This window comes from Podarcis tiliguerta (genome assembly GCF_965153285.1).
Source record: "Podarcis tiliguerta genome assembly, chromosome: 6".
Classification (NCBI taxonomy): domain Eukaryota; kingdom Metazoa; phylum Chordata; class Lepidosauria; order Squamata; family Lacertidae; genus Podarcis; species Podarcis tiliguerta.
This window is the reverse complement of record NC_139539.1, coordinates 39914431-39939175: the sequence shown is the minus strand read 5'-3', so window position 1 is coordinate 39939175 and position 24745 is coordinate 39914431. Positions and strand designations below refer to the sequence as shown.

General features: G+C 44.4%; 1 protein-coding gene across 2 annotated transcripts in view; it reads left to right on the top strand.

Moving 5' to 3' along the window:
- CDK18 (cyclin dependent kinase 18) overlaps nucleotides 1-24745 on the top strand; it is an 83384-nt gene that overhangs the window by 32225 nt on the left and 26414 nt on the right. The window contains exons 1-2 of one of the 2 annotated variants that reach the window (XM_083444506.1): nucleotides 14610-14676; nucleotides 22439-22593. In XM_083444506.1, coding sequence (XP_083300632.1) covers nucleotides 22470-22593 — 124 coding nt within the window. In that variant the 5' untranslated portion in view covers nucleotides 14610-14676; nucleotides 22439-22469. Of the gene's footprint in view, nucleotides 1-14609; nucleotides 14677-22438; nucleotides 22594-24745 lie in introns of those variants that run through there. The other variant, XM_083444505.1, reaches the window with a different exon arrangement.

Sequence of the window (24745 nt, the reverse complement as noted above, 5' to 3'; positions counted from 1 at the left end):
TTGCCCTTGACTACATTACCCCTTGAAGTGCCAAATTCTGGAGCATGTTCAGGTTCAAGGTCATAAGTTCCTAAAATAAGCGCCAGGCTTGCAGGCTTGCATGCATACTGTATGCTTCATAACATTTGGGTTCTTCTCTGTGCTGCTTGACTTGTGGTGAAGTATTTCACTTCCACTTACATGAAAGTAGGGGTTTTTTTTAACACTGGGAGATATCAGATGCATCCAGAAGGCAATCCACTCTTCTACATATGTACTGAAATGCATGACCAGGCAAATGGGACGCTGCAAGTACATTCATTCCATGTAGCTGTGGCTGGGTGCTAATGGGAGTTGTTTTGATCCAACAACATCTGGGGCAGCAGGTTCCCCACCTTTGACATAGATAGGGTGGAAATAGCCCCATTTCTAACCAAGCTGAAATAGGGCATAAGACAAATTCTGCCATTTTGGTCAGCCTAGCAAAAAGCTACTGCAAAGGTTTTTCTTTCACGTAACTAGTGCTTTTTTCTGGGGGGACGCAGGGGGACGCATACGCCCTAAACATTTTGTGAATCTTTGTACTTTTGTCCATTTACTGTATTTATTTTTCCCAATTTGAGCTATAAAATGGTGATTTTCTTGAGCCAAAATGAGAGTACCCCAAGCATTTTTTTAGGGGGGGGCGGAGCACTGCATGCAACTCATATTGTTTTTGATCTCAGGCTTTAGCAGTTTGCTGTAGGAGACATATTGATGTGCAGGATTCCAATTGACTTCTTGCAGACAAGAATGTGACCACCTGGCAGGGAAGCTTTGTTTCTTGTCAGTAAAATGTCAAGACCCTGACTGAGCGGCAGAGTCCTGTGGAGAGAGATGAGCAGGTAAGGCAGGGAGACTGCTCTGTCCTCTCTGCTCTCAGGTACTGAGTAATGGGCTCAGCAGTCACCTAGAGTAGTATAGAGAAAGGCTTCTTACAGCTAACAAGTGATGTAACCCTTGCCCTTTCAAGTGCATAGCAAGATCCTGGGAAGGATTGTTTTCTGCTCAGGTGGAGAAAACAAAGATAGGTTCATCTCCATGTTTTTGCCTCAAATAGTGGCAACCACCATGCTCAGGTATGTGCTTCAACATCAAGGGGGCTGATTTATTTGATACTTTTCCAAAGCCAGTTGTGCTTCCTTGGTTGGAGGGGTTCTCAGAAAGCCATCTTCTCACTGCTTTTTATAAGAAGAAGAAGAGAAGAAGAGTTTGGATTTGATATCCCGCCTTTCACTCCCTTTAAGGAGTCTCAAAGCGGCTAACATTCTCCTTTCCCTTCCTCCCCCACAACAAACACTCTGTGAGGTGAGTGGGGTTGAGAGACTGTGACTGGCCCAAGGTCACCCAGCAGCGGCATGTGGAGGAGCGGAGACGCGAACCCGGTTACCCAGATTACGTGACTACCGCTCTTAACCACTACACCACACCACACTACTTTCTGAAATAGGGATGCGGGTGATGCTGTGGGTTAAACCACAGAGCCCTAGGGCTTGCCGATCAGAAGGTCGGCGGTTCGAATCCCCGTGATGGGGTGAACTCCCGTTCCTCAGTCCCTGCTCCTGCCAACCTAGCAGTTTGAAAGCACAAAGTGCAAGTAGATAAATAGGTACCGCTCCGGCCGGAAGGTAAACAGCGTTTCCGTGCACTGCTCTGGTTCGCCAGAAGCGGCTTAGACATGCTGGCCACATGAACCGGAAGCCGTACGCCGGCTCCCTCGGCCAATAAAGCGATGTGAGCACCGCAACCCCAGAGTCGCCAGCGACTGGACCTAATGGTCTGCTAATTGTGAACTCTGCTTCTGAGAAATGACTGGAGAAATTATCTGCTGCCCTGTAGAAATTAGGTGAAAATGGCACCCCCAATTTCTCTGCCAACAAATTATGGCAGGACATAAGAGACCATTTGCACACAGTTTTAGTGTGGGATGAAGTCATGAATTGCAACTGACTTTCACTTCCCTACACCACTGCAAGACTGAATGTTGTGGCAGGAAGAAACAGGGAGTGGAATGGTTGTGGGGGAGCAGGTCCTGTGTGTTTGGGCAGAAGTGGGGATTACAGGATTAGCTGTGCAAAGGATATGAGTTGGTTCTAAACCACTGAAGAGGAACTAGGGCTTTCCAAACATTTTTTTGCTGGAAAATTTTCTAAAACAATTTTGTACTCTACCTGCGGTGTTGACAGAACCACGTTTCCTCACAATGACTGTGGTTGCAAGGAAGTGGAAATAAAGGACACCTTCAGTTCAGTCTAATATCACTGACTCACTTCTTACAACTGTTGTCCTTAATGAACATTTGGGCAGCCTTAAACATTTGTCAAATTAAGCACCAAATGGGCTGTGGATTGCAAAATAACCTTGAGATTCTATCCTCCTGCAGTCCTCCTTTACCCACCAGCAGGGTGTTTTTGCTTGACAAAAATTGTCCTTTCAGCATTTCCTGAGCTGGAAGAAATGGTGTGTTCAGTGGAGAGAGAATCTCACTAGATTCCTTTTTGCCTGCTGCCTTGTGTGTGTCTGTTGACTGCATTCTCTTTGCCACAATTCAAATCAATCATTTGATGGCATGGGATTCCTTAGGACAAGGCTGAAATCACACGTGACACCAGCTGCGTGTATGCTTCCCTTGACTTTTTAAAGACCCAGAGCAGCCTTGGGAGGTTGCAGTCTTAAAGGGGGCTGGAGAAGGACTGCTTAACCCTTTCCCTTCCATCCATTTTTCCTCCTGTTCAGTGCCCTCCAAGCTGCTTTAACCCAACGATAGGAAATAATACAGTCACAGGGGGGAACAATTAATGTATCTAATTCCAACTGATGGCAGTACATAATTTATCCAAGAGATGGAAAAAATGTGTTTTATGCTAGCAGGGGTATAAACACCTTCCCAGCCTAGCCTTGAACACATTCATGAAAGGGAGATATTTTCTACCCCACTTGGACTGCTTTCAGCTCCTAGATACTGCTGCAGTGGCATATGCGCTCAGGGAATAAGAAACGTGATATTCATGCAATAGCCATAGGTTGTCAGACTCCAAAGACCCTGTCTAGGTTATAAAAGTGTTTTTGTTTTTTGCATTTGCAATTGTTTGTTTGTTGCAGAAGATTCAGGCACTTTCCATGTTTCCTTTTCAGGCATGTCATGTTACATTTTCCCTCCGGCAATATTTTGTTCCCTGTGCAGCCGGTGATTCTTGCACAATTGGTACTCATGCGAACATGTGATGCAGCAGTTATTAGAGAATGTAGGGAGTTTAAAGGCCAGTTGTTTGCACACATACCTCATGGGTCCCTCATAGTTTCAGTTAATTCCTTGTTATTTGTCTCCAGACTCCCCAGGATGCTCAAGAGAAAATGAGAAAGCTGGAGGAATGAAAAAGGCAGGGGCTGTTAAAAAAAGAAAGGAGCATGAAGCAAAAGGGTGCTTTGGCACACACACACACACACACACACACTTTGTTTCCGATCTTGTCTAGGATGTTGCCTTTGTCAGGAGCAAACCACAAAACTTTTCCCTGGCTAATTTCCCTCTGAGCCACTTCCTTATGCTCAGAAGTCCGGCTACCGGCCACCAACAGAGTCTTTTCGATTCTCTGCTTCCCAAACCTCTTCTTCACAGCACAAGGGGAGTGTTCATTCAGCTGCATGTGTCCATGTTATAATGTCTGAGCTGACACACTGTTTTCAACTGCAGCAGCCTTTCTCATGTAGTTTCCTTCAGAGGCTTTGCTTCCCCTTCCTTCAGCTACAGCACACAATCTTTCTGTTGTTTGTGAAGCAGTGTGGCTATTCTTCCTCCACTTCACCCCCCCCACTCAAGTAAAAGGCTATTTCCCTGGAGCAAAACGTGCTCCCTTCTCTCACCATCCCATTTTCACAGAATACACTCTCTTGCTGCTTCTCCCAGCAACTGCACTTCCTTCTGGAACCTAGTAGAATTTGGTTAGGGCTGCCATACGTCTGGATTTTCCTGGACGTTACCGGGATTTCAAAGGTGGAATTGACATGGGGGGGGGGGATCTCCTAAAGATGGCACTTTGACCTGGCAAGTCAATTGAATAATTGCAGGTTTTTGATGTTTTTGTAACAAAAGGCTCAACAATTTGGGGGTATCCTGGTTTTTACTTTTTGAAATATGTCTACCCTAAGTTTGATGCTGTGGCCACTGTTCCCCCTTCCTCTGCACCAGCTGTTACTAGTCTGTGCTGGCCTCTGCTAGTCATTACAATCAGCGTAGGAACCAGTATTGTCCCTGGGTACTTTGCAGGTGTTTGGGCACTCTGGTTCAGCACATCCAGCCATCTCATCCCTGTATACTGAAGCACTAGTGCTTGATCATCCAGATAAACCAATATGTACTCCAGTGTCATGCTCATTTCATTTAGTATTGGGGGCTATCAGGAAAAAAATAAAATAAAAGCAGGGTAGTGCTCAGGGAGCAAATACGAAGTTAGGAGTGTGGTGAAGGAGAACACCATGCACATCACAAGCTGTCCACTGAAACATAAGGAATTGTTTGCCTTAATGAGCTTCTACCCCAGCAGTGGCTGTGAGTGTAAAACAAGTTGTCCCCCCCCCACCCCAAAAAAAATGTATTTTGGGCAGTACAGGGCAATCCTGAATATTGCATTGTTTTATTTTACTTACGGCATTTGGGTGCCACACCATAACATAAAGTTCTCTGGCTGTTTTGCTATAAATGCATAAAAACCAGTTTTATCGAATAAAGGGCAAAACTACATCAATACAGTGGTACCTCGGGTTACATATGCTTCAAGTTACATACGCTTCAGGTTACAGACTTCGCTAACCAAGAAATAGTACCTCGGGTTAAGAACTTTGCTTCAGGATGAGAACAGAAATCGTGCTCCAGCGGCGCAGCAGCAGTGGGAGGCCCCATTAGCTAAAGTGGTGCTTCAGGTTAAGAATGGTTTCAGGTTAAGAACGGACCTCCGGAACAAATTAAGTACTTAACCCAAGGTTCCACTGTACAGCAAAGTGGAACTCACTGAAAACCCAAGATAAAATAAAATAATTTAAAATAGGAACCCAGTCTTTCCGGGTGGTGGCTTGTTTTTTTAAAGGGTTTCTGGTAACAGAAAGGTCTTCACCTAGCACTGGAAATTCACAGAGAAGGGTCTAGGCATTTCCAAATCTGCGGTGCACTGAAAAGGCCCTCTCTGTGGTGGCTACCAGTTGGAGCAGGTCTTCCAAATAGGATCTTAAGATTTGGGCAGAGTGGGGCTTGGGAGCATTCAGAATTGAGATGCATTGTCAGAGCTAAACTGGCAGGAAACATTTTGATTCAGGACTCAATACTGGGCAAACCTTACCCCTTATTTTGTTTTGGCGTTTCGGAGCGCAAAACATTATATACAACTGAGTAATACTTGGAGTAAATCTATTAAAATAAGTGGATATAAGTAGCACCCATTGATTTCAATGGGTTTACTGTGAGTAGGGCTTAGTTGGCTACAACCCAAAGATATGACATAAAATAAAGTTGCACTATTCTTCCCATGTAATTGCAGAAGCAAAGTTTAACATTTTGGGAAAGCATACATTGAATGCTAGTTTGGGCTGTAGTTAGAAAGTGCACTTTTGGCAGCTGACTGTATGAAATCCATCCAGAGGGAGACAAGACTTTTTGTGGCTCATTAGTAGGTAACCTGTTCTATGCAGCTATAATGAAACCATCTGCCCCAAGTCGCATGCAGGCTGAGAGAAGAGTGAAACAAGTAGGTGAAAGGGAAATGCTGTCATAACCAGTGACAATGCTGATCGAGCACATGGAAAAAATGCTAAGGCTGCAATCCTGTGGCTTGACGGGTCTATTTCCAGTCTATGCCACTTTTTCCTGTGTTCATGCCATTAGAATTTGCATTATTTTTAACAGCTGTTTTCCTCAAAGTATGCGTTTTACCCTAAAATGAGCATTTTGGTATTTTTTTGAGCTGTAAACCGGATTGCAAAATTTGTAGAATTGCAAAATTCAAAAGATTCAATCCACATAATAGTCTAGAAAGCATGAATCAGTTTGGCTTGCTGAAAAAATGTGGGCCAAACAAAAACCTTGAGCATCCCAGTGTGCACACTTCCTCCCATTGGGCCCTGTGGGGATCACATTGGATTAGGTTACATGGCAGAAACAGAACATGTGTCTATAGCATTTCCCCCATACGTTTCATCCCATGAGCATATTCAGAAATGGACATAGAGCCTGACCCTTGAGCTCATTCATGTCAGTGCAGATCTTTCCATAAACATTAAGGGGTCTTCAGTCAGGCTCTTGTAGTGTTCATTATGCATTGCTCTCTCAGGAAGCCCAGAGGTTCTTAGACTAGGTCCCCCTCACCCGGCGTAGAAAAAGTCTCTGGCTGTTCTTCAGTTGATCGACCTCCAAAGAAGCATGACTTTTCTGCTGTTGCAAATTAAGTCTGAGATGGAAATTCTCTGGTGAACTTCTTCAGCTTATGGAGTGGGAAAAGGTTTCACAACCTCGCTCTCTGGTCATTATTTTCACCAGCACCTGTTTCTGTTGTGAAAGTGGCAATTATATTATTACTATTATGTGCTGCGCACATTATTATTATTATTATTATTATTATTATGTGTCCCACTCTGGGTGGCTTCCAACAAAATATAAAAACATCATAAAACATCAAACTTAAAAACTTCCCTGTTCAGGGCTACCTTCAGATGTCTTCCAAAAGTCATATAGCTGTTTATCTGACATCTGATGGGAGGGCGTTCCACAGGACAGGTGCCACTACCAAGAAGGCCTTGTTCCCTGTAATTTCACTTCTCACAGTGAGGGAACCACCAGAAGGCCCTCAGAGCTGGATCTCGGTGGCTGGACAATGGTGGTGGAGACGTACCTTCAGGCCATACAGGGCCGAGGCAGTTTAGGGCTTTAAAGGTCAGCACTAACACTTTGAATTGTGCTCGCTCAGAGGTCACATAACTCATGCTTCCTGTTGCAGCTGGCCACCATTTCACAAGGTGGCACTTGCTCAGATTTGTATTCAGTTATTACATAACCATATCTCACCAGCTATGATGAGGCATTGCCATTACGCCAAATCAGACTGAGGGCAATGGTTCCTGGCTTCATTTTGGGGTTTTTTTAAATGGTGCTGAGCAACAGAAAGTGGTTAATTCATCTCTATATGTAGCCAACACCCCATATCAGTGAAATGCCCCATGTGTATAAGGTGGCAAATTGAGGAGGGCATGTCAACTCAAGCCTCTTTGGCATTCCTGCTGATGGAGAACTTTTGCTGCACCACAGGTACAAGCTCTCTGAGCTTGAGGGTCTTGCAGCTGAAAAACCTGAAGCAGACAAATCCTTTGGGACAAGTATGTGAGGTGAAACCTGACCCTGACAAATGTTGGGCAGGCTTTTTAGCAACCAGGCAGCACCCCTAGCAAAAAGTTGGAAGGCTTTCTGATTTATTACAACTATTGGTTAGAAGTACAGACTGAAACAGGGTGAACACTTGTTCTTGCAGGAAGCAAATGAGCAGCAACAGCCCCATCCATCTCAACCTGTGGACACTTTAATTGGAGTTCCCCCTGAAAGTGGCAGAAATGTCCCCGTCCAGTTAAGAGAAGCAGCTCAAGTTCTTGAGTTCAGGGAGTCATAAAGATAATGAATGCGGAATAGCCATGCACACAGCAACAGCACCTAACAATATCCTGTGATTTCTCAGCAACTATTTATACCCCCACCTCACTTCCTCTCTGAGCAGAGTTATATTTAGTAGTACGTAACAAACAAGACATATGAAAAGAAATCTTTCACAGTCTGCAATTTCTGTGCTACCTTTGTTAGAAACCATTGATCCCTAGTACCTGTGGGCACAAAGAGCCAGAGCAAAGGGTCTTGTTTTTTAGCCAAAGCTTGTTTTAATCACTTAACTCCACTTTACATTGAAGTGTGCACTGTAGCAGCATATCAGTAACAATGTATGGTAAGCAATAGGAGTGAGGAACCTGGTGACCTCTAGATGTTGTTGGAGTCCAAATCCTGATTGACTGTGCTAGCTAAGGCTATGGAAATCAGATGCTGAGAGTTGTTCAGTAGCCTTTGGAGGACCATAGTATACTAGTTTTTTTCACTGCAGATGGTGACAGCAGTCACGAAATTAAAAGATGCCTGCTTCTTGGGAGAAAAGCAATGACAAACCTAGACAGCATCTTAAAAAGCAGAGACATCACCTTGCCAACAAAGGTCCGTATAGTTAAAGCCATGGTTTTACCAGTAGTGATGTATGGAAGTGAAAGCTGGACCATAAAGAAGGCTGATCGCCGAAGAATCGATGCTTTTGAATTATGGTGCTGGAGGAGACTCTTGAGAGTGCCATGGACTGCAAGCAAATCAAACCTATCTGTTCTTGAGGAAATCAGCCCTGAGTGCTCACTGGAAGGACAGATCTTGAAGCTGAGGCTCCAAACTTTGGGCACCTCATGAGAAGAGAAGACTCCCTGGAAAAGACCCTGATGTTGGGAAAGATGGAGGGCACAAGGAGAAGGGGACGACAGAGGACGAGATGGTTGGACAGTGTTATTGAAGCTACCAGCATGAGTTTGACCAAACTGCGGGAGGCAGTGGAAGACAGGAGTGCCTGGCGTGCTCTGGTCCATGGGGTCACGAAGAGTCAGACATGACTAAACGACTAAACAACAACAACAACAACAATGTACACTAGTTTAAGAAGTGTTGCAAGTACTCTAAACTATGTACGAAAGCAAAATGTTTCAAGAAAAGCAGCTCAGACACAGCCCTTTTGCAGGTGTTTACATTGCAACTGAAACAAAGGGTGCTTTGGGTAGGAGTCATTCAGCTCCAGTTTTTCTATGTGCATCATTGGCATGTTGGCTTCTGCACATTCCCACTTTTTCAGCCATGGCTGTCCATTGCTATTGTGCTGCTTGCCATCCACACGAGTAATGGTGTGTCCAGAGGTGTTTTGTGTGAGTTTGTCACTCCCTGTAGTCACTTCTCCTCCACCCTCTACTCCCTTCTTTGGTTCTTGGCAGAGATATTTCTTTACCTGTACGTGCACAACTTAAAAAAAAAAAATCCCAGGAAGTGTGCCAGAGCAAACTAAAGTTGTCAGCTTTAGTTATCATATTTCACAATGCAAGATGGAGGCTTGTGCTTTTTTGGGGGGGGGGGGCAATGTAAATTTCCAGTTGTGTTGCTTTTAATTTTTAATGCTGAGGAGTTGCACAACTAGAGTGACATTTACCTGACTAAGGCTTGCACAAGAGTGAGAAAGAGGTTATGCAAGACCTTTGTAATAACACACACAGTCTGTCTGTCTCTCTCTCACTCTCACTCTCACTCTCTCTCACACACACTTAAAGCCAGATTTATGAAATGTAGTTCATAAGATAATCTCTGTTGAGAGCTTGAGAGAACAGCTCTTCCTCACCATGTCGAAACTGAATGTGCATTCAGTATCTTGCAGTTAGTGGAAGTAGCCAGTCTCATCGCAAACAAAATGACTGAGGTGTGCTCAGGTGAGTGTAGCGTTAGAGGCCACCCAATGACACAGAACCACACGTGACCAAAAAAAAAAAAGGACTGACAAGCTTCGATACCAGTAGTAACTACAGATGGATTTATATTTATAGATTATTTTTTCCTGCTGGGCTTTCTGTGGTAAGGGGAAATCCAGATTAAATGTGTTTTAAAAAAGCATGGACTTGCATTTTGAAGATGACATCATGTGGACACTGCAAAAACCTTCCATGCATGAGCAGGACTGATTGCATAATAAACTCTGATTTGGAAGTTTCCAAAGTGGCTATTCTGTAGAGATGCTGGTCCAAGCCAGTGCTATTTTTCTAGAAAAAGAGGTGCCAGAACTCGCCATGAACGCCTCTCTTGTTCTCTTATAATGGCACCTGAGAGGTGCCAGAACTGAGTTCCGGCTGAAAAAAAAGCCCTGGTCCAAACCATTCTGAAGTCTATGCAATCTAGGCAGACATTTGTCTGCCTGGATTGCAGGAGCCCATTATGAACAGGTAGGTAATCACTATGAATGCCTGAGGACAGACCCTTTACCTTTACCTAATGGTAAGTCAGGAAGTCATCAGTTTATTTATTTATTCTGTTTCTGTCCCATTGTCCTTCCGAGGAGCTCAAGGAGGTGCATGGTTCTCCCCATTTCATCCTCACAGCAGGGACACCGACTCCTGGGGACCAAGCCCTTTCGAGCACCCCCAGTATTTGGGGGGGGGCAGACCCCCAATGTCCAAAGAAATCAGTGGGTAGAGGAGGCCAAGTGCAGAGCTGAGCTAAGCACAGAGCTGAGCACAGCGTGCCTTCAGTGGCAGGCTCCTCTTGCTGCTGCTGCCATGTAGGGGAAGGAGGGTAAAAGCAGACCCTTGCTGGTGGCGGTGGCATCAGGTAAAAGCAGACCTTGCTGGTGGCATCAGCAGTAGAAGGAGCTACTGGTCATTGAAGCTGCACTGCTGCTGCTGCTGCTGGATTCATCTCCACCCTCAACTCCTCCTGATGTTGCCCCCCACAATTGCCCTCTCAAGCTGGCGCCTCTGCCTCTTTTAACCCTGTGAGGTAGGGTAGGCTGGGAGAGAGTGACTGTCCCAAGGCACCTGGTGAGCTTTGTGGCTGAGATGGGGAGTCTAGTCTTTGGTCCCCCAGGTCCCAGTCCAAGTACTCTGATGCTGGTTCTCGGCATTTGGCGCAGACATGTCAGTGCATAAATGGTAGTCACTGTGTAGATTTCACCACCTTGTCCGTTGTTCTGAACCTAACCTGGGTTGAGCCATAATCTGAATTGTTTACATGCGTAATAAATATTGACCAAAAGCAACTAAACTTTTAGTTGGGATGGCAACCTTTGGTTCTGTGAACTGGCTCTGAACTACGTATTTTGGCAGTTGTGGACTTTTGTGATATTCCTTGAACCATCTTGCTTTTGCAGTGACCGCATGCCCTCGTTTGCAGGGTCACTTGCCAGGTGAAGGACTATATTATTTTTACTGGCTGGCTGTGTGACGCTAATTCATATGTCATGGCTTCTGAGAGGCATTCCTTCCATGCGTGTCAGCTTGAGCTTGCTGCCTGTGCTAGATCAAACAACTTTGTGCTCTGCACAGCCGTGCAGAACTTGACCTGAGTGCTAACTTGGCTGAGCTCCAGTCTCCCACTGGCTGAGTCGGGTGGTGGAATGGGTAATGATGGGCAGTGAAGCAGAACTAGTGTGGAGCAAGGTCCTGCCTCTGTGTAGGGGGAAAAAGAGAAAATAACTCAAATCCTGTGGGAAACGCACACCCTAAGCCCCAGGGCCAGAGTAAAGGATCTGCCCTCCTTAATTTCTCAGTCATGTGCTCAGGGAGGAGGCCTGGGGACAGGCTGGGCGGGGTGGAAATCACCTCAGGGCAGCTTTTGCAGGGTGAATTTCACACTGCCTGTTAGGATAATGCTGAGGAATTTGGTACAGCTGTGTTTCCTTCTTGATGCACAGAGAAAAGCCCGCTTGCCAAGCCTCTTGTCAGTCTACCGTCATTCATGAGCATTTAAAGCAAGGTAATTGTGGGTGTTTGCTAATGCTAGAGCATCATCTTTCTAAACATGTTGTTATGCATAATAATAGAGTTATCCTACTGTGTGTTCACATCCAACCTTGGCACTTGACACATAACGCCGTGCTGAAATGTTAGGTGTCTGTGTGTCGAGGAGTGCTAAAGTGCAGGTGTTGCCTGCAAAGCAAGCAGAGCTGTGTGCAAGATTGTTGTGGCTGATACTGATTGGGGATATTGACATTTCAGGACCAGATGAATACAGGATTAAATTTGTGTCTCTAAAAAAAATTGATGATCCTGGGTATTGTAAGACTGAACAGGAAGAAACTGGTGTGGTTCAGTAGTAATAGTTAAAACTCCACTCCTATCATACACAGCTTCAGCCCCTTATTTGTGAAATATGAACAATAATCCTACTTCACAATGAAAGCAATCAAGTTTGCAGACCAGTTTGCAAATTAATGTCTCAGAAGCAGCCCAGTTTAGTATTCAGGATTCATCCAAAACATATGAGCATGCTCATAGTAACCAGATGCCTTTGGGAAGCCCACAGCCAAGGCACGAAGGCAATACCCTTCCATGTTGCTTGACTTATGCATGCCCCACCCCACCATCTGAGGCTGCATATATATTACCAGCTTAAAACTAAACTAGGTCATTCTTTTTCTCAATTTGGATTAAAGCTGTTGGACAGGGAACGGTGGGTGGGAATGCATCAAAACCAGGACTGGCCCATCCATCAGGCAAGGTGAGGTGGCACGATTCACAGGGGCAGCAGATCTGGCCTACAAGGAATGCATCGCCCGCTTTTGCTGTGGTGCAGCAATGGTTGCAGCACTCTCCTTGGAGACCAGATCTGCCACCTTCTCGGCAGCCCCCACTATGCCCTCTAAGAGTGGCTTCCAGGCAAACAGCAGGTTCTGCTGGTCTCCTCCCACCCTTGTTTCCAATGTAGATCTTTACTTCTCCCCTTGTTTGCTTACCCATTCTTCCCTGGTGGGATGAGGTGCCATTTTGTGGTTTGCCTCAGGTGCCAAAATGTGTTGGGCCGGCCCTGCTCAAACTCTGCATTTTCTAAGAAATGACAGGTTAGATAATGGATTTTGGCTAGCTTCATGTGCACGAAACTTTCCAGTTCAGCAGTGGGAGCACACTGGATGCAGAGTAAACAGAGGTGTGTACACAGCCTGTTTCAGATGCCTCTGAAACGAGAGGTTCCATTTAGCTATGCGGCTAATAGCAATTGAATGACCTTTGCTCCATGAATTTGTCCAACCCATTTTTAAAGCCATCTGGATTAGTAACCATTGCACCTTGTGGCAGTTGTATGAAAAAGTGCTTTATTCTGTTAAAGTTGCATAATAAGTAGTTTAACTGGCAATGAAGCATCAATTGCTTAAAGAAAGGACCTGCTGCCTGTTAGTAGTTGTGAAAGGCAAAATTTCCTTTGTGAGTTTAGGGGTGTGTGCATTGTAGGAGCTGATCCTGGGCTTCTGGCTTTAAAAGAAACCAAAGAGGAAAATCTCTTCCACCTTTAACACAGTTTACATTTATTTAAACCTGGGGTTGTTAAAAGCTAGCACTATTCATTACATTTCAGATGGCTTCACAAGAACACCATAAAAAAGGTAGAAATTTGCTTTCACTTAGTAGCATCCATAATTGCAATGGTGCCAAGAAGCTCATTTTGGTCCTCCTGTTGCATTATATGCATATAATTTCTAACTGTGCAATCAAGCCAGCAACTGGTTGCCACAGTGGCTTGATGCTATTTGTGATGCTCCATTCAGATTGCAGAATAACCCTTTCCTTTCATTATGTTTCCTTGCTGGTATGTGAGGGATGCTTTCTCCAATCAGCTGCTACAAGAATGATACATTTTAGAATGTAACTTTCCAAGCAGCCTCTTAGTTCCCAGTTCTATAATTTAGCAGCTTGAATTACTAGGACCTTTGTCATTCCCTTCTAATAATTTGCCCGTGTGTGGAGATGGAGGTGTGCTAAAAAGTAATAGCACAGGATAGATGTCAGGTTTTTGAAGTGCCGTTGTGTTTTCTGTTATATCCTTCCTTCAAATCTTCTGTTCCTCCTCATCTTATCCTCATTTTGTGACATGACTCTCTTGACAGAGGCAGGTGAAGGGGAAAGGAAAAAAGCATTTGCTAAGCAACTCTAATATATGATCCTAAACTGCCCCTTGGACATGGCACTCACATTCACAGGCACACTCTGGCCTCATCCTGACTGAGCAAGGGTTGCATAGTGTAAACTTTGAACCCAAAGCAAATGTTCTGAACTCAGGGCACAGCAAGTAAAGGGCTGTCCTTGTAATGTCCCCAGAACAGCAGTAAATTAGGCTGTATAATGTTTGTGTCATTGATAGATAATCTTTTAAGCTTTGGGGATACATGTATATAAACCCATGTGTTCTGTTGCCATGGTGAGGCAATGCATTAGCTCTGGATACGGCATTTGACCACATCAGACTGGAATGTCATCTTCATTTGTGCTTATATCCCATCGTGGGAATGGTCAGGGAACAAATTGCACCTTGTCCCAGCCCTTAGTTCTGCCTTGCACATCATACTTGAGTAAGTAGAACTGTCCTCTCTGCTTGGTGCACTGGAAGTTCTAGCTAGTATTTCAAAGCTCATCCTATCTTGCAGGATGGGAATAGTCTTTGGAAGAAAGTTCTTTGTTTAATGGGAATCTGTTGTCTGTGTGCATGTTAAGACTGAGGAAAGCAACTGTCCACTGATGAGGAGTCATCCATAAATGCATTCTCCCTCCCACCAACAATTGTGAACCATCTTTTGCAAGGTTTTGTTTCAACCTCTTTTAAACAGTGCCTGCTATATTAACTATGTTGTCCTAGTTGGCAGAGGGAAAGTATGTTTGGTACAGGGCTCAGCCTCCACTGCAGCTCAGAGACAGGCTGTTCTGGTTCATCAGAGGGCTGTCAAGTCATTAGAGTAAAAGCATTTATGGATTGGAAATGGTATTTTCCCACCACAAACTCCTCCCAGTGCCTCCATAAACCACACAGCGGCTAGCAAGGCTTTTCTGCATCTACGTGGTTGCTTAAGACTGTGAAGGCTGGTGAGTTACAAGGCAAAATTGCAAGGTAGAATGTCTGAATTGAATATGCATGATATGAGGAAGGAAGATATTGAAATAAGGAAAATGAAAGTGGTAAGCTGGGGTTGAAGGAGCCATGTTTTGTGTGCATATGTGCACATCTGCATAGCCTGGGAAAGTGCTGTGTGGGCTTTAGCTCAGTGCAAAAACTGCTGAGGATTTACTGAACTGTGTGCAAGTTTACCTTGGGAGAAAGGCAGAGAACAGCAGAGAGGGTAGTAAATCATATCTATGGCAGAAGGACATGCTAGATATCAAAGCAAAGACTAAAGGTAGCAAAGGGCTTCTGGATTATGATTGAAAATGGATTTGGGAATTGGCTGAGCTATTCTAGGACTGGGATGTTGATAGTGGCACGTGGCTGGCATTGGGAGAGTCCTTCAAATAGCCTTAGGACAAGAACTGAAGGGCCAGCTCCAATCTGCCTGACTGCTATGCCCCAACATATGTGCATGTTTAGCTAGCTAGCTATTTGCTAAATCTGCCACTGGAGAGCATTGATTTTTCTGCTAGTTTAGGCTGCAGTCCAAACCTCCTCTTCCCAACAGCAATGGCTTTACAGAGAGGTGGGGCCCCATTCACAGAGAGGACCAGAATGTGGCCGGGGGCAGTAAGATCTCTGTGCCAGCCTGGAGCTGCTACAGGGATTGGGCCACACCATAATATGACAGCAGTGAAACTGGCTTGGGATCCAATGGCTCTGCCTCATCCCCACCCTGTCTCTGGAATGTCCTGTTGTGTGGCCTTCCACTGGCTACCACTGAGAAGGCACCCAGTCTGTGATGATCCAGCCCACCCACACATTCAGAGGGTGAAAGCGGGAGTACCATTTCCAATGTCCATGGGAAGGAGGGCTGTCAGGATTTTGGGGGCCCCAGAAACCCTCTGGCTTCTTCTCTTTCCTTTATTATTCATTTTCTTTACAACAACAATTTACCGTATTTTTCGCTCCATAAGACACACTTTTTTCCACTTAAAATCTAAGGGGAAATGTCTGTGTGTCTTATGGAGTGAATGTGTGCTCCCTGGGGATGGGGGGGGGACGGGACTCGGGCTTCCCCTGCCAGCCCCGACCTGCACTCTAGGGCTGGGGCAAACCCGGGCTTCCCCCGCCAGCCCCGACAAGCTCCTGAGCAGCTCTGGGGTAGCCCATGAAGCCTCCGCAGGGCAGCGGGGAGCCTTCATCCCGCTGCCCTGGGGAGGCTTCGTGCGGCTATCCCTAGCTTTTGCGGGAGGTGGGGGAAGGGACAGGGCGGGGCTCTCTCACTTCCCCCACCTCCCACAAAAGCCCCCAAGAGCCGCATTTTTTTTTTCTTGAATTCCCCCCCCCCCCAAAAAAAGTACCATAGGTGCACCTTATGGTCAGGTGCGCCTTATGGAGCGAAAAATACGGTATATACCATGTAACACAGTGGTCTTGGTGCACTATAAAGTAAGGTTTAAAAGATGCAATGAAGATAGACTTTATTGGTTTCAGCTGTGGAGGGAGTTTGACAGAACTGGGCCCACAGTACTGAGCACATGGCTGCTGGAAGATACGAACCCTATGTCCAAGCCATGGAGGACCACGAACAGTGGTTCCCCAACAAACCTCAGGGATCAGGCAGGGATGTAAGGAATCTGATAGTCCCTTAGGTGTCCTAGACCCAAGTTGTTATGGACCTTGCATGACAATACAAAGTTAATACAAAAACCTTGAACTTGGCCTTGCAGCATATGAGCATCCATTGCTCACACACTTTCAAGCTCACCTCCCCAGCCTAAAGGACTCGAGTCATGTTTCTTCCTCCACCCCCAAACCTCCCCTCAAGCATGTAAGCAGCACTGGTCCTGGGTCCTGGATTATGTATATTCCCAACTTTTATGTTTCAGTCTAGGTGTAGTTCTTTATTCTAGTATTCTTGTTATTATTATTATTATTTTAAAAATGTTGTTTTCACATGCTGCAAGGGCTGTGACAGAACCATTTCCATCACAGGTTGCAAGAAGGGAGTATTAAAGAATAATTAAATTGGAAATGGCGGCAGTATAAGGATGAAACTGAAGCAAAGAGATCACCACAGGAATAAAATTGGATCTAATTTATCCAGGAGACAGAGAAGGAAGCAAGTGAAATGTACTCTTAAGAAAAAGCCAAATGAAGTGAATCTTCATACAGTTCTGTCAACAGCTCCCTAAGGGTAGGTTCTGTCTAGTTGCATCTACACTGCTGAGCAGCTGCAAGAACCAGCAAAGTGAGGGAAGGTAATCACATTGGAAATAAACAGTGTTGCATGCATACCACAGGTGTGTGTGTTTTAGCAGTTGGATTGATAGGGCTAGCCCTTGGGGCTAAAATGGTTTTAGCATTAATACTGTCTTGGAAACAAGCAGGAACTGTTAACGAACCACATGCTCCAAATCTGTGTGCAGGCACTTTGAAATTTAAAATCTAACAATGCAGTATGAAGCAAAAGTACAAGGAGCCTCTAATAAATGCTAAAGAAGGAAAGAAGATCAGTTATTGCTTCATCCAAGGGGGGCTGAGCCTTAGCACACCACAGTGTTCTATTTCTTTATTTTGCTTGGAAAGCCTATCAGAGTAATCTTATGCAAGTTTCACACATTATGCCCAAAGTCCAGGATTCCGTTTCCCAAAGTGGCTAGAAAGCCTTTAAGTAGGGTGGGGAGACAATAGCTCTCTTGAACCATAGCGTTTATAATTGTATACTCTGTTTTCCTGGGACATTGCAGCGAAAAGCTGGTAAGAAATATGGTAAATAAATTCCCCCTTCAGCAACTGACATTTAACTGTAGCCTGTTGCTGCGAAACCTTAGTATCTAGTATATGCGAATAGACATTCTCCCTGAATTTGTTTGAATTCTTTCCAAAGCTAGCTAAGCTAGTGCCTTTGCCACATTTCACAGCAGCGAATTCCATAAATCTGTTATGATCTGTGTGAAGAAGTGCTTCCTTTTGCATGTCCTGAATGTACTGCCAACCGGCTTCATTGGGTAAATCCATGGCTGGCTTCCTGCTTTGGATGTATTTATAGAAATGTTTGCTGTTTTGCCCCTGTATTCTTAACGATGAGTTCCTCACATATTGTTCTTCTTGTTATTTTCTTGCTCTATTGTTAAATTGCATTTGTTTTGCCAGGATTTGTTCTTATTTGAGTGACACTTCCACATCTTTAAGGAAGCCTTCTTGCTTTTTATAGCTTCCTTGTTTCTGCTCTTGCTGGCAAGCTGCTCAGCTATCTTTTCTAAAGTATGGTGTGCATTCTAGCTCAGCTTCTATTGCACCAGCTTTAAATAACCTCCAAATACCCTGAAGACATTTAGAGTCATAGAATCGTGGAGTTGGAAGGGATTTCGAGGGTCATCTAGTCCAACACCCTGTAACTGAGGATTCCCAACTAAAGCATCTATGATAGATGGCCATCCAACCTCTGCTTAAAAACCTCCAAGGAAGGAGAGTCAACCACCTTCCAAGGGAGTCCGTTCCACTGTCAGTAAACTCTTACTGACAGAAAGTTCTTCCCCATGTTATCGTAATCTCCTTTCTTTTAACTTGAATCCATTGGTATGGGTCCTATGCTCCAGAGCAGGAGAAAACAAGCTTGCTCCATCTTCCATGTGACAGCACTTGAGATATTTGAAGATGGCTATCATATCTCCTCTCAGTCTCCTCATTTACAGGCTAAGCACACCCAGATTCTTCAACCGTTCCTCATAAGGCTTGGTTTCCAGACCCATCATCTTGGTTGCCCTATTCTGTACATGTTCCAGCTGGTCAATATCCATCTTAGATTGTAGTACCCAGAACTGGACACAGTATTCCAGGTGTAGTCTGAAAGCAGAATAGAGTGGGACTATTACTTCCCTTGATCTGGACTTCTGTTGATACAGCCTAGACTAGCATTAGCTGTTGTTTTTGTGTGTGTTTTTTGGGGTTTTTTGTGTGTTTTTTTGTGTTTTTTTTTGCTTCTGCAGCACACTGTTGATTCATGTGAAGCTTGTGGTCTACTAAGATCCCAAGGTCCTTTTCACATGTACTACTGGCAAGCCCAATATCCCCCATCTTATCCATCTTTGACCTACTTGGCTTTCCCTTTAACTCATTTGTATATTTTATTTTCTAGAAGTTCCATCATTTGAAATTGAATGCATCTGGAAATTGGAAATTTTCCTTTTACGTATACTGTATACCTAATTTGATAGCCCTGTATTCACAAAGCCCTTGCTTTGCCAACACTTATTTCTTGCCCTGGGCACTGCTCAGCATTAAGTCCAGGGTCACTTTCTCTCTCACACACACTTATTTATGTATGTATGTATGTATGTATGTATGTATGTATTTAAATACTTACAAGCCACACTTTAATAGAAAATAAACTACATCTCCCATCAGCCAGATTGGCTGGGGCTGATGGGAGCTGTAGTCCAAAGCATTTGGAGGGCACCAGGTTGGCAAAGCAAGAACATGTCTAGAAGAGCAGCAATGCTTAGGATGCTAGAAACTGCAGCCAGACTGGCCTTCGTGCCCTGGGTGCATATGTGCTAATTAACAATTGAAATGTCCCTGTGGAAGCAAAGTTAATTAATGGGAGCACAAGATGTACAGTTTTAGTTGCTGTGTTTTGACAACCTCTCTCCTCTGAGAGGCTGCAAATTCCTAACTGTATGTGAGCTGAAATAAAGGAGACCTGAGTCTGCCCCAGCTAAGGCTCTGTTATTCCCTGGGCCCCAGATGTACAGCCCAACCAATGACACATATTTTACACTGAAATCTAAGTCTTATACTGAGATGATTCTCTGAGAAGAATCCTAGTCTTGCTATCTAGCTGCTCCAAACAGCTGATAATCTATCGTGCTTATTAGTTTTGTTGTGGGGTGGGGGTGGGGAACCCCAAGGGGAAAGCAAAGCTGGTTTGAGGCAGCTGCAGGCAGCAACCATCTGCTAATGTTTTTAGAATGAATCATTTCTCAGGTAAAGGCCAAGGAAAGGTGGCCTGACTAGAATGCAGGCAGCCTGAGAGGAAGCTGAGTGATGAGCTCATTGTTGCTTTTAATAGATTGTGTTTATAATTTGAAGATAATGTCTCTCTAGCTTTCAAGGATGCTTTCACAAAACCACAAAATTGGCCCCAAGTGATCTTGAATCTGAGGCTTCTAGAAGCAGTCATAAACTAGAGACAAAGTGACAACTGAGTTTCATTATGGGTGGTCAACTTCAGTGTGCTTGAAGTGTTTATTTGGAGGCTGATGTTGGGGACATAGATGTATCCAAATTGCATTTGCAATTGCTTCTTTCAGATTAGGAAGCAGCCACTTAGTGTGGTGGCATTTTGTGCGATTCTAAATCATTATGTAGTAGTTGTTTTCATGGCATTTGTATGCTGCCCATCTGGGCAGCTTCCAATAAACAATACTTATTTTCATTTAAATGCAAAATAAGGCGTAAAACCAAAGCCTTGCATTAATAAAACAAAAACAAAAGTTTCCACAACCCAAAAAGTTAAAACACAGATTTAAGAACTGAGAGGCCCAGACTGCAAGTTGTTTGAGTGAATAGAAAGGTCTTTACCTAGTGCTGAGAAGACCACACAGATGGTCTCAAGTAAGCCTCCCTGGAGAGAGGGTGTACCACTACCAAGGTGCCACAACCAAAAAGGCCCTCCTCCTGCCCTGGTCTCATTCAGTGGGACCACCTGGAGCAAGGCCTCTGACGATGATCTTAAGGTTCAGTTGGGTACATGTAGGACACATTAGTTTTTAAATAACCTGATCCCAAGCCGTTTAAAGAATTTGAGAATTTACCCTCTAGCCCTGGGATAGGGAAACTGCAATTCTTTACAACTGCAATTTCCCTTGGCTCACACTGATGGGGTAATTAGAAGGAGGGAGAGAACTAAACAGTCTTGCAATGCTGCAAACCCCACCCACTTTTGACTGTGGCTCCACCCACCATCTGTGCTGACTCTGCCCACCATTGGCTGTGGCCCAGATTGACTTGTCCTATGGGTCAATGGCCCATCATAGGAAAAAGATGGGAATATTGTTCTGAACTTTGGGGATGAGTAACCAATGATTTTTCTGTTTTTGTTTTGCCATATGGGTATTTAGGTAAACTTGGGCAAAATGTCTGAATGTAGCTCCTCTCTCCAGATACTTTTCTTCCAGTCAGCAGTAATAATAAAATAATGTTATAATAATTTATTATTTATATCCCACCCAACTTGCTGGGTTTCCCCAGCCACTCTGGGCAGCTCCCAACAGAATATTAAAAACACAATGAAACATCAAACATTCAAAACTTCCCTAAACAGGGCTGCCTTCAGATGTCTTCTAAAAGTCAGATAGTTGCTTATTTCCTTGACATCTGATGGGAGGGCGTTCCACAGGGCGGGTGCCACTACCGAGAAGGCCGTCTGCCTGGTTCACTGTAGCTTCAATTGTTGCAGTGTGGGAACCACCAGAAGGCCCTCGGTGCTGGATCTCAGTGTCGGGGCTGAACAATTGGGGTGGAGATGCTTCTTCAGATATACAGGGCGAAAACTGTTTAGGACTTTGAATGTCAGCACCAGTACTTTGAATTGTGCTCAGAAACGTATTGGGAGCCAATGTAGGTCTTTCAGGACTGGTGTTATATGGTCTCGGCTACCACTCCCAGTCACCAGTCTAGCTGCCACATTCTGTATTAGTTGTAGTTTCCGGGTCACCTTCAAAGGTAGCCCCACATAGAGCACATTGCAGTACAGTTGTACCTTGGAGGTCAAACAGAATCCATTCCGAAAGTACATTTGACTTCCAAAATGTTCAAAAACCAAAACACGGCGGACGTTTGGGTTTCAAAAGAACATTCACAAACCGGAGCAATCACCTCTGGGTTTGTGGCGTTCAGGAGCCAAAACGTCCGAGTTCCAGGGCATTCGGGATCCAAGGTACGACTGTAGTCCAATCGGGAGATAACCAGAGCATGCACCACTCTGGTGAGACAGTCTGTGGGCAGGTAGGGTCTTAGCCGGCTTATCAGATGGAGCTGGTAGACAGATGCCCTGGACACAGAATTGACCTCTGCAGGGTCAGTATTGGGGTATAATTACCAGGCACCTGCCAAGGCCCAAACCTTACTTATCATGGGTTCTATTGCTAACCCACTCTGGCCATGCTCCTCATCATCCTTATTGCTGTTGCTCCCTGTTTACCTGTCATCTACCAGCCTGCAAGCCTTAGGAAGAACCAGAAGAAGGTGCAACAGTTTATCCTTGCTCTGTCCTCTCCTTTTGAGCAGACATAAATCAAAGTCAATGAGCAGTGGTGTGGAGGTGGGTGCTCTGAGAGCATATTTCCCAAGCCCCACCCCTGCACACCTAAATCTGGAGCTGGCACTACCAGCCAGGGTCCAAAACCAGAAGTTGAAAGCACATACACTTTTCTGTATAATCAAAACTCTGCATTTAAGCACATGGAACTGCTGCTGTTGTGTTACACTGGACCCTAAAAGTCCGTTCCAGGCCTGCTAAATATAGATCCATCTCATCAGATGACAAATAAGCTCTAACCCAAAGTTGGATGAACTGCTCCTGAATGGAACACTGGATTTTTTGGGGGGAAATATATGTCATTGCAATGGGGTTTGGATTTCCTCCTCTGGGTTTGGATTGCAGTGCCCAGGTACACTGCGCTGTAATCTGGCTGAGTTCCTCAATGGACTGTTTTTCCTTCCTTCCCAATCCAGATCCTGTTGTCACCTTGCTACAGAAGGTACAATGAACAAGATGAAAACTTTCAAGCGGCGTTTTTCCCTTTCGGTTCCCCGGACAGAAACGATTGAGGAGTCACTGGCAGAGTTCACCGAGCAGTTTAACCAGCTCAACAACAGAAAGAATGAAGGTAAAAAAATAGCAGGGGTCAGCAGCACTGAATGGGAGGTGATGGGGAGCAGGTGCCAAAGCCCATCTCAGGCAGCGGAAGTTCCCAGAGACAATACGTGTCCATACAATTGGGAGTAGTGCATGCTTTGTGGTGATTATGGTTCCATTTCATTTAGTTTACATGAATAAACAAATAAATATCTCTGTTTCTGAGGTACAGAGGTGGGTGTGGATCCTTATATAGGCAAAATGGCACTGTCCACACAAAAATAATATTGGCATTAATTCACTATGCAGGTAGCAGAGCCTAGGGCTTGCTGATCAGAAGGTCGGTGGTTTGAATCCCCGTGACGCGGTTAGCTCCTGCCAACCTAGCAGTTCAAAAGCATGTCAAAGTGCAAGTAGATAAATAGGTACCACTCCAGTGGGAAGGTAAACGGCGTTTCCATGCGCTGCTCTGGTTCACCAGAAGTGGCTTAGTCATGGTGGCCACATGACCCAGAAAAACTATCTGCAGACAAACGCTGGCTCCCTCGGCCAGTAAAGTGAGATGAGCGCCACAACCCCAGAGTCATCTGTGACTGGACTTAACGGTCAGGGGTCCCTTTATCTTATATATTCTAGAAACATAAGTCGTACAAAATAGAATGTTGAGAGGCAAAATAATTTAGAATCATCAGAGGAAGTGAGTTTTCTATTCCATTGCTTTGCATGAGTTTATTCAGATTTTTGCAACTGGAAGGAAAGCCACTGGCAGAGCAAAAAAAATTACTGTACCTTCTAGCAGGTAAATTATAGAGATTTTACTGTCATTTACTAAGAGAGGAAGCATGGGTTTTCTAACTTCCTCATAAGGCAATTAGTAATGAGGAAGATCCTCTGTCTCACCATAGCATTAACAGGGACCCAGACTTTTCCCTCTGTATGCAAATGGGTTTTCAAAATGACAGTACAATAAAACAACAATTTATAGGCCCTCTTATTTGTCTTGTGCCTGGAACCATTAGCAGTAAGAGAGCTCCGGATGATTCAGGGTATAAAAGTGAAAAACAATGAATACAAACTAAGCCTATACATAGATGGCATTGTGGTGACCTTAACTGATGCGGTCTGTGAAATTAATGGAGCTAGAGGTAGCTGAAAATGGAAAAATAGCTAGTTAAAAATAAAGACAGTGAAACGCAAACAATTGGAATTAATCTGCAGAAGAGACATCTGGTGTCCTCCAGATCACTTGGACTACAACTCCCATGCTGCCTGCAGCTGATGAGAGCCAACATTGCCCTGGTTGGAGCTGATGGGAGTTGTAGTCCAAAACATCTGGCGGCCACCAGGCTGATGAAAGCAGGGCTAGCCTATCATTTAAACAACAGGCAAAGTAAGGTACTTTGAGACACACTTGAATGGTAGGAAAGAAGAACTATGTACAAATAGAAGGAATGTGTTTTGATGTAAAATCCCTAACAGGACAATAGCTACAGTTGCATCTGCCATTTTCAATATGGTTTTCTTCTGTAAATATGGTTTTATTATCTCAGATTAGCTTATTGTTTCAAGTGCTGCCCACACAGCTGGAAGATAACCACATAAAGAAATAGCAGGAGCTTTCTCTCCAATTTTTATAGGAAAGAATGAGAAACATAAACCAAAGGAAACAATAGCACAATATGCGAAGAAAGGAAAGGGAATGGAAAACTTTGATCTTCAGTTGTGTTATCAGAGCAGTTGTTTACAGACAGTTATGGATTGGATCTTGATGTGTTTATTTATTAGACTGGGTTTTATTTGTTTATTTGTTTCCACATTAGTGCGTAAGGCACCCTACAAAGATAGAAAGATATACAAGACAAAATAATATGTATATAAAAAAAAAGCAGATAAAATCATTCCAAGTACAATAAAAACAGAGTGGCAGATGGTTATGGCCAGTTAAAATCCCCATAAGGCTGAGTACTCATATCATAGGCCAAAAGCCTCCTCTTAAAAAAGGTCTTTGCCTGACAGCAGAAGGTTAATCAATGAAGGGGCAAGACCAGCTTTCCTGGGAAGGGGATTCCGGGGGGGGGGGGGATACTGAAAAGGACCTCTCTTAACCCTTCCAGATGGGCCTCAGATGGGCCCCAGAAGATCTTAAAGCCAGGGTGGACTTATGTGGAAAACAGTAGTTCTTC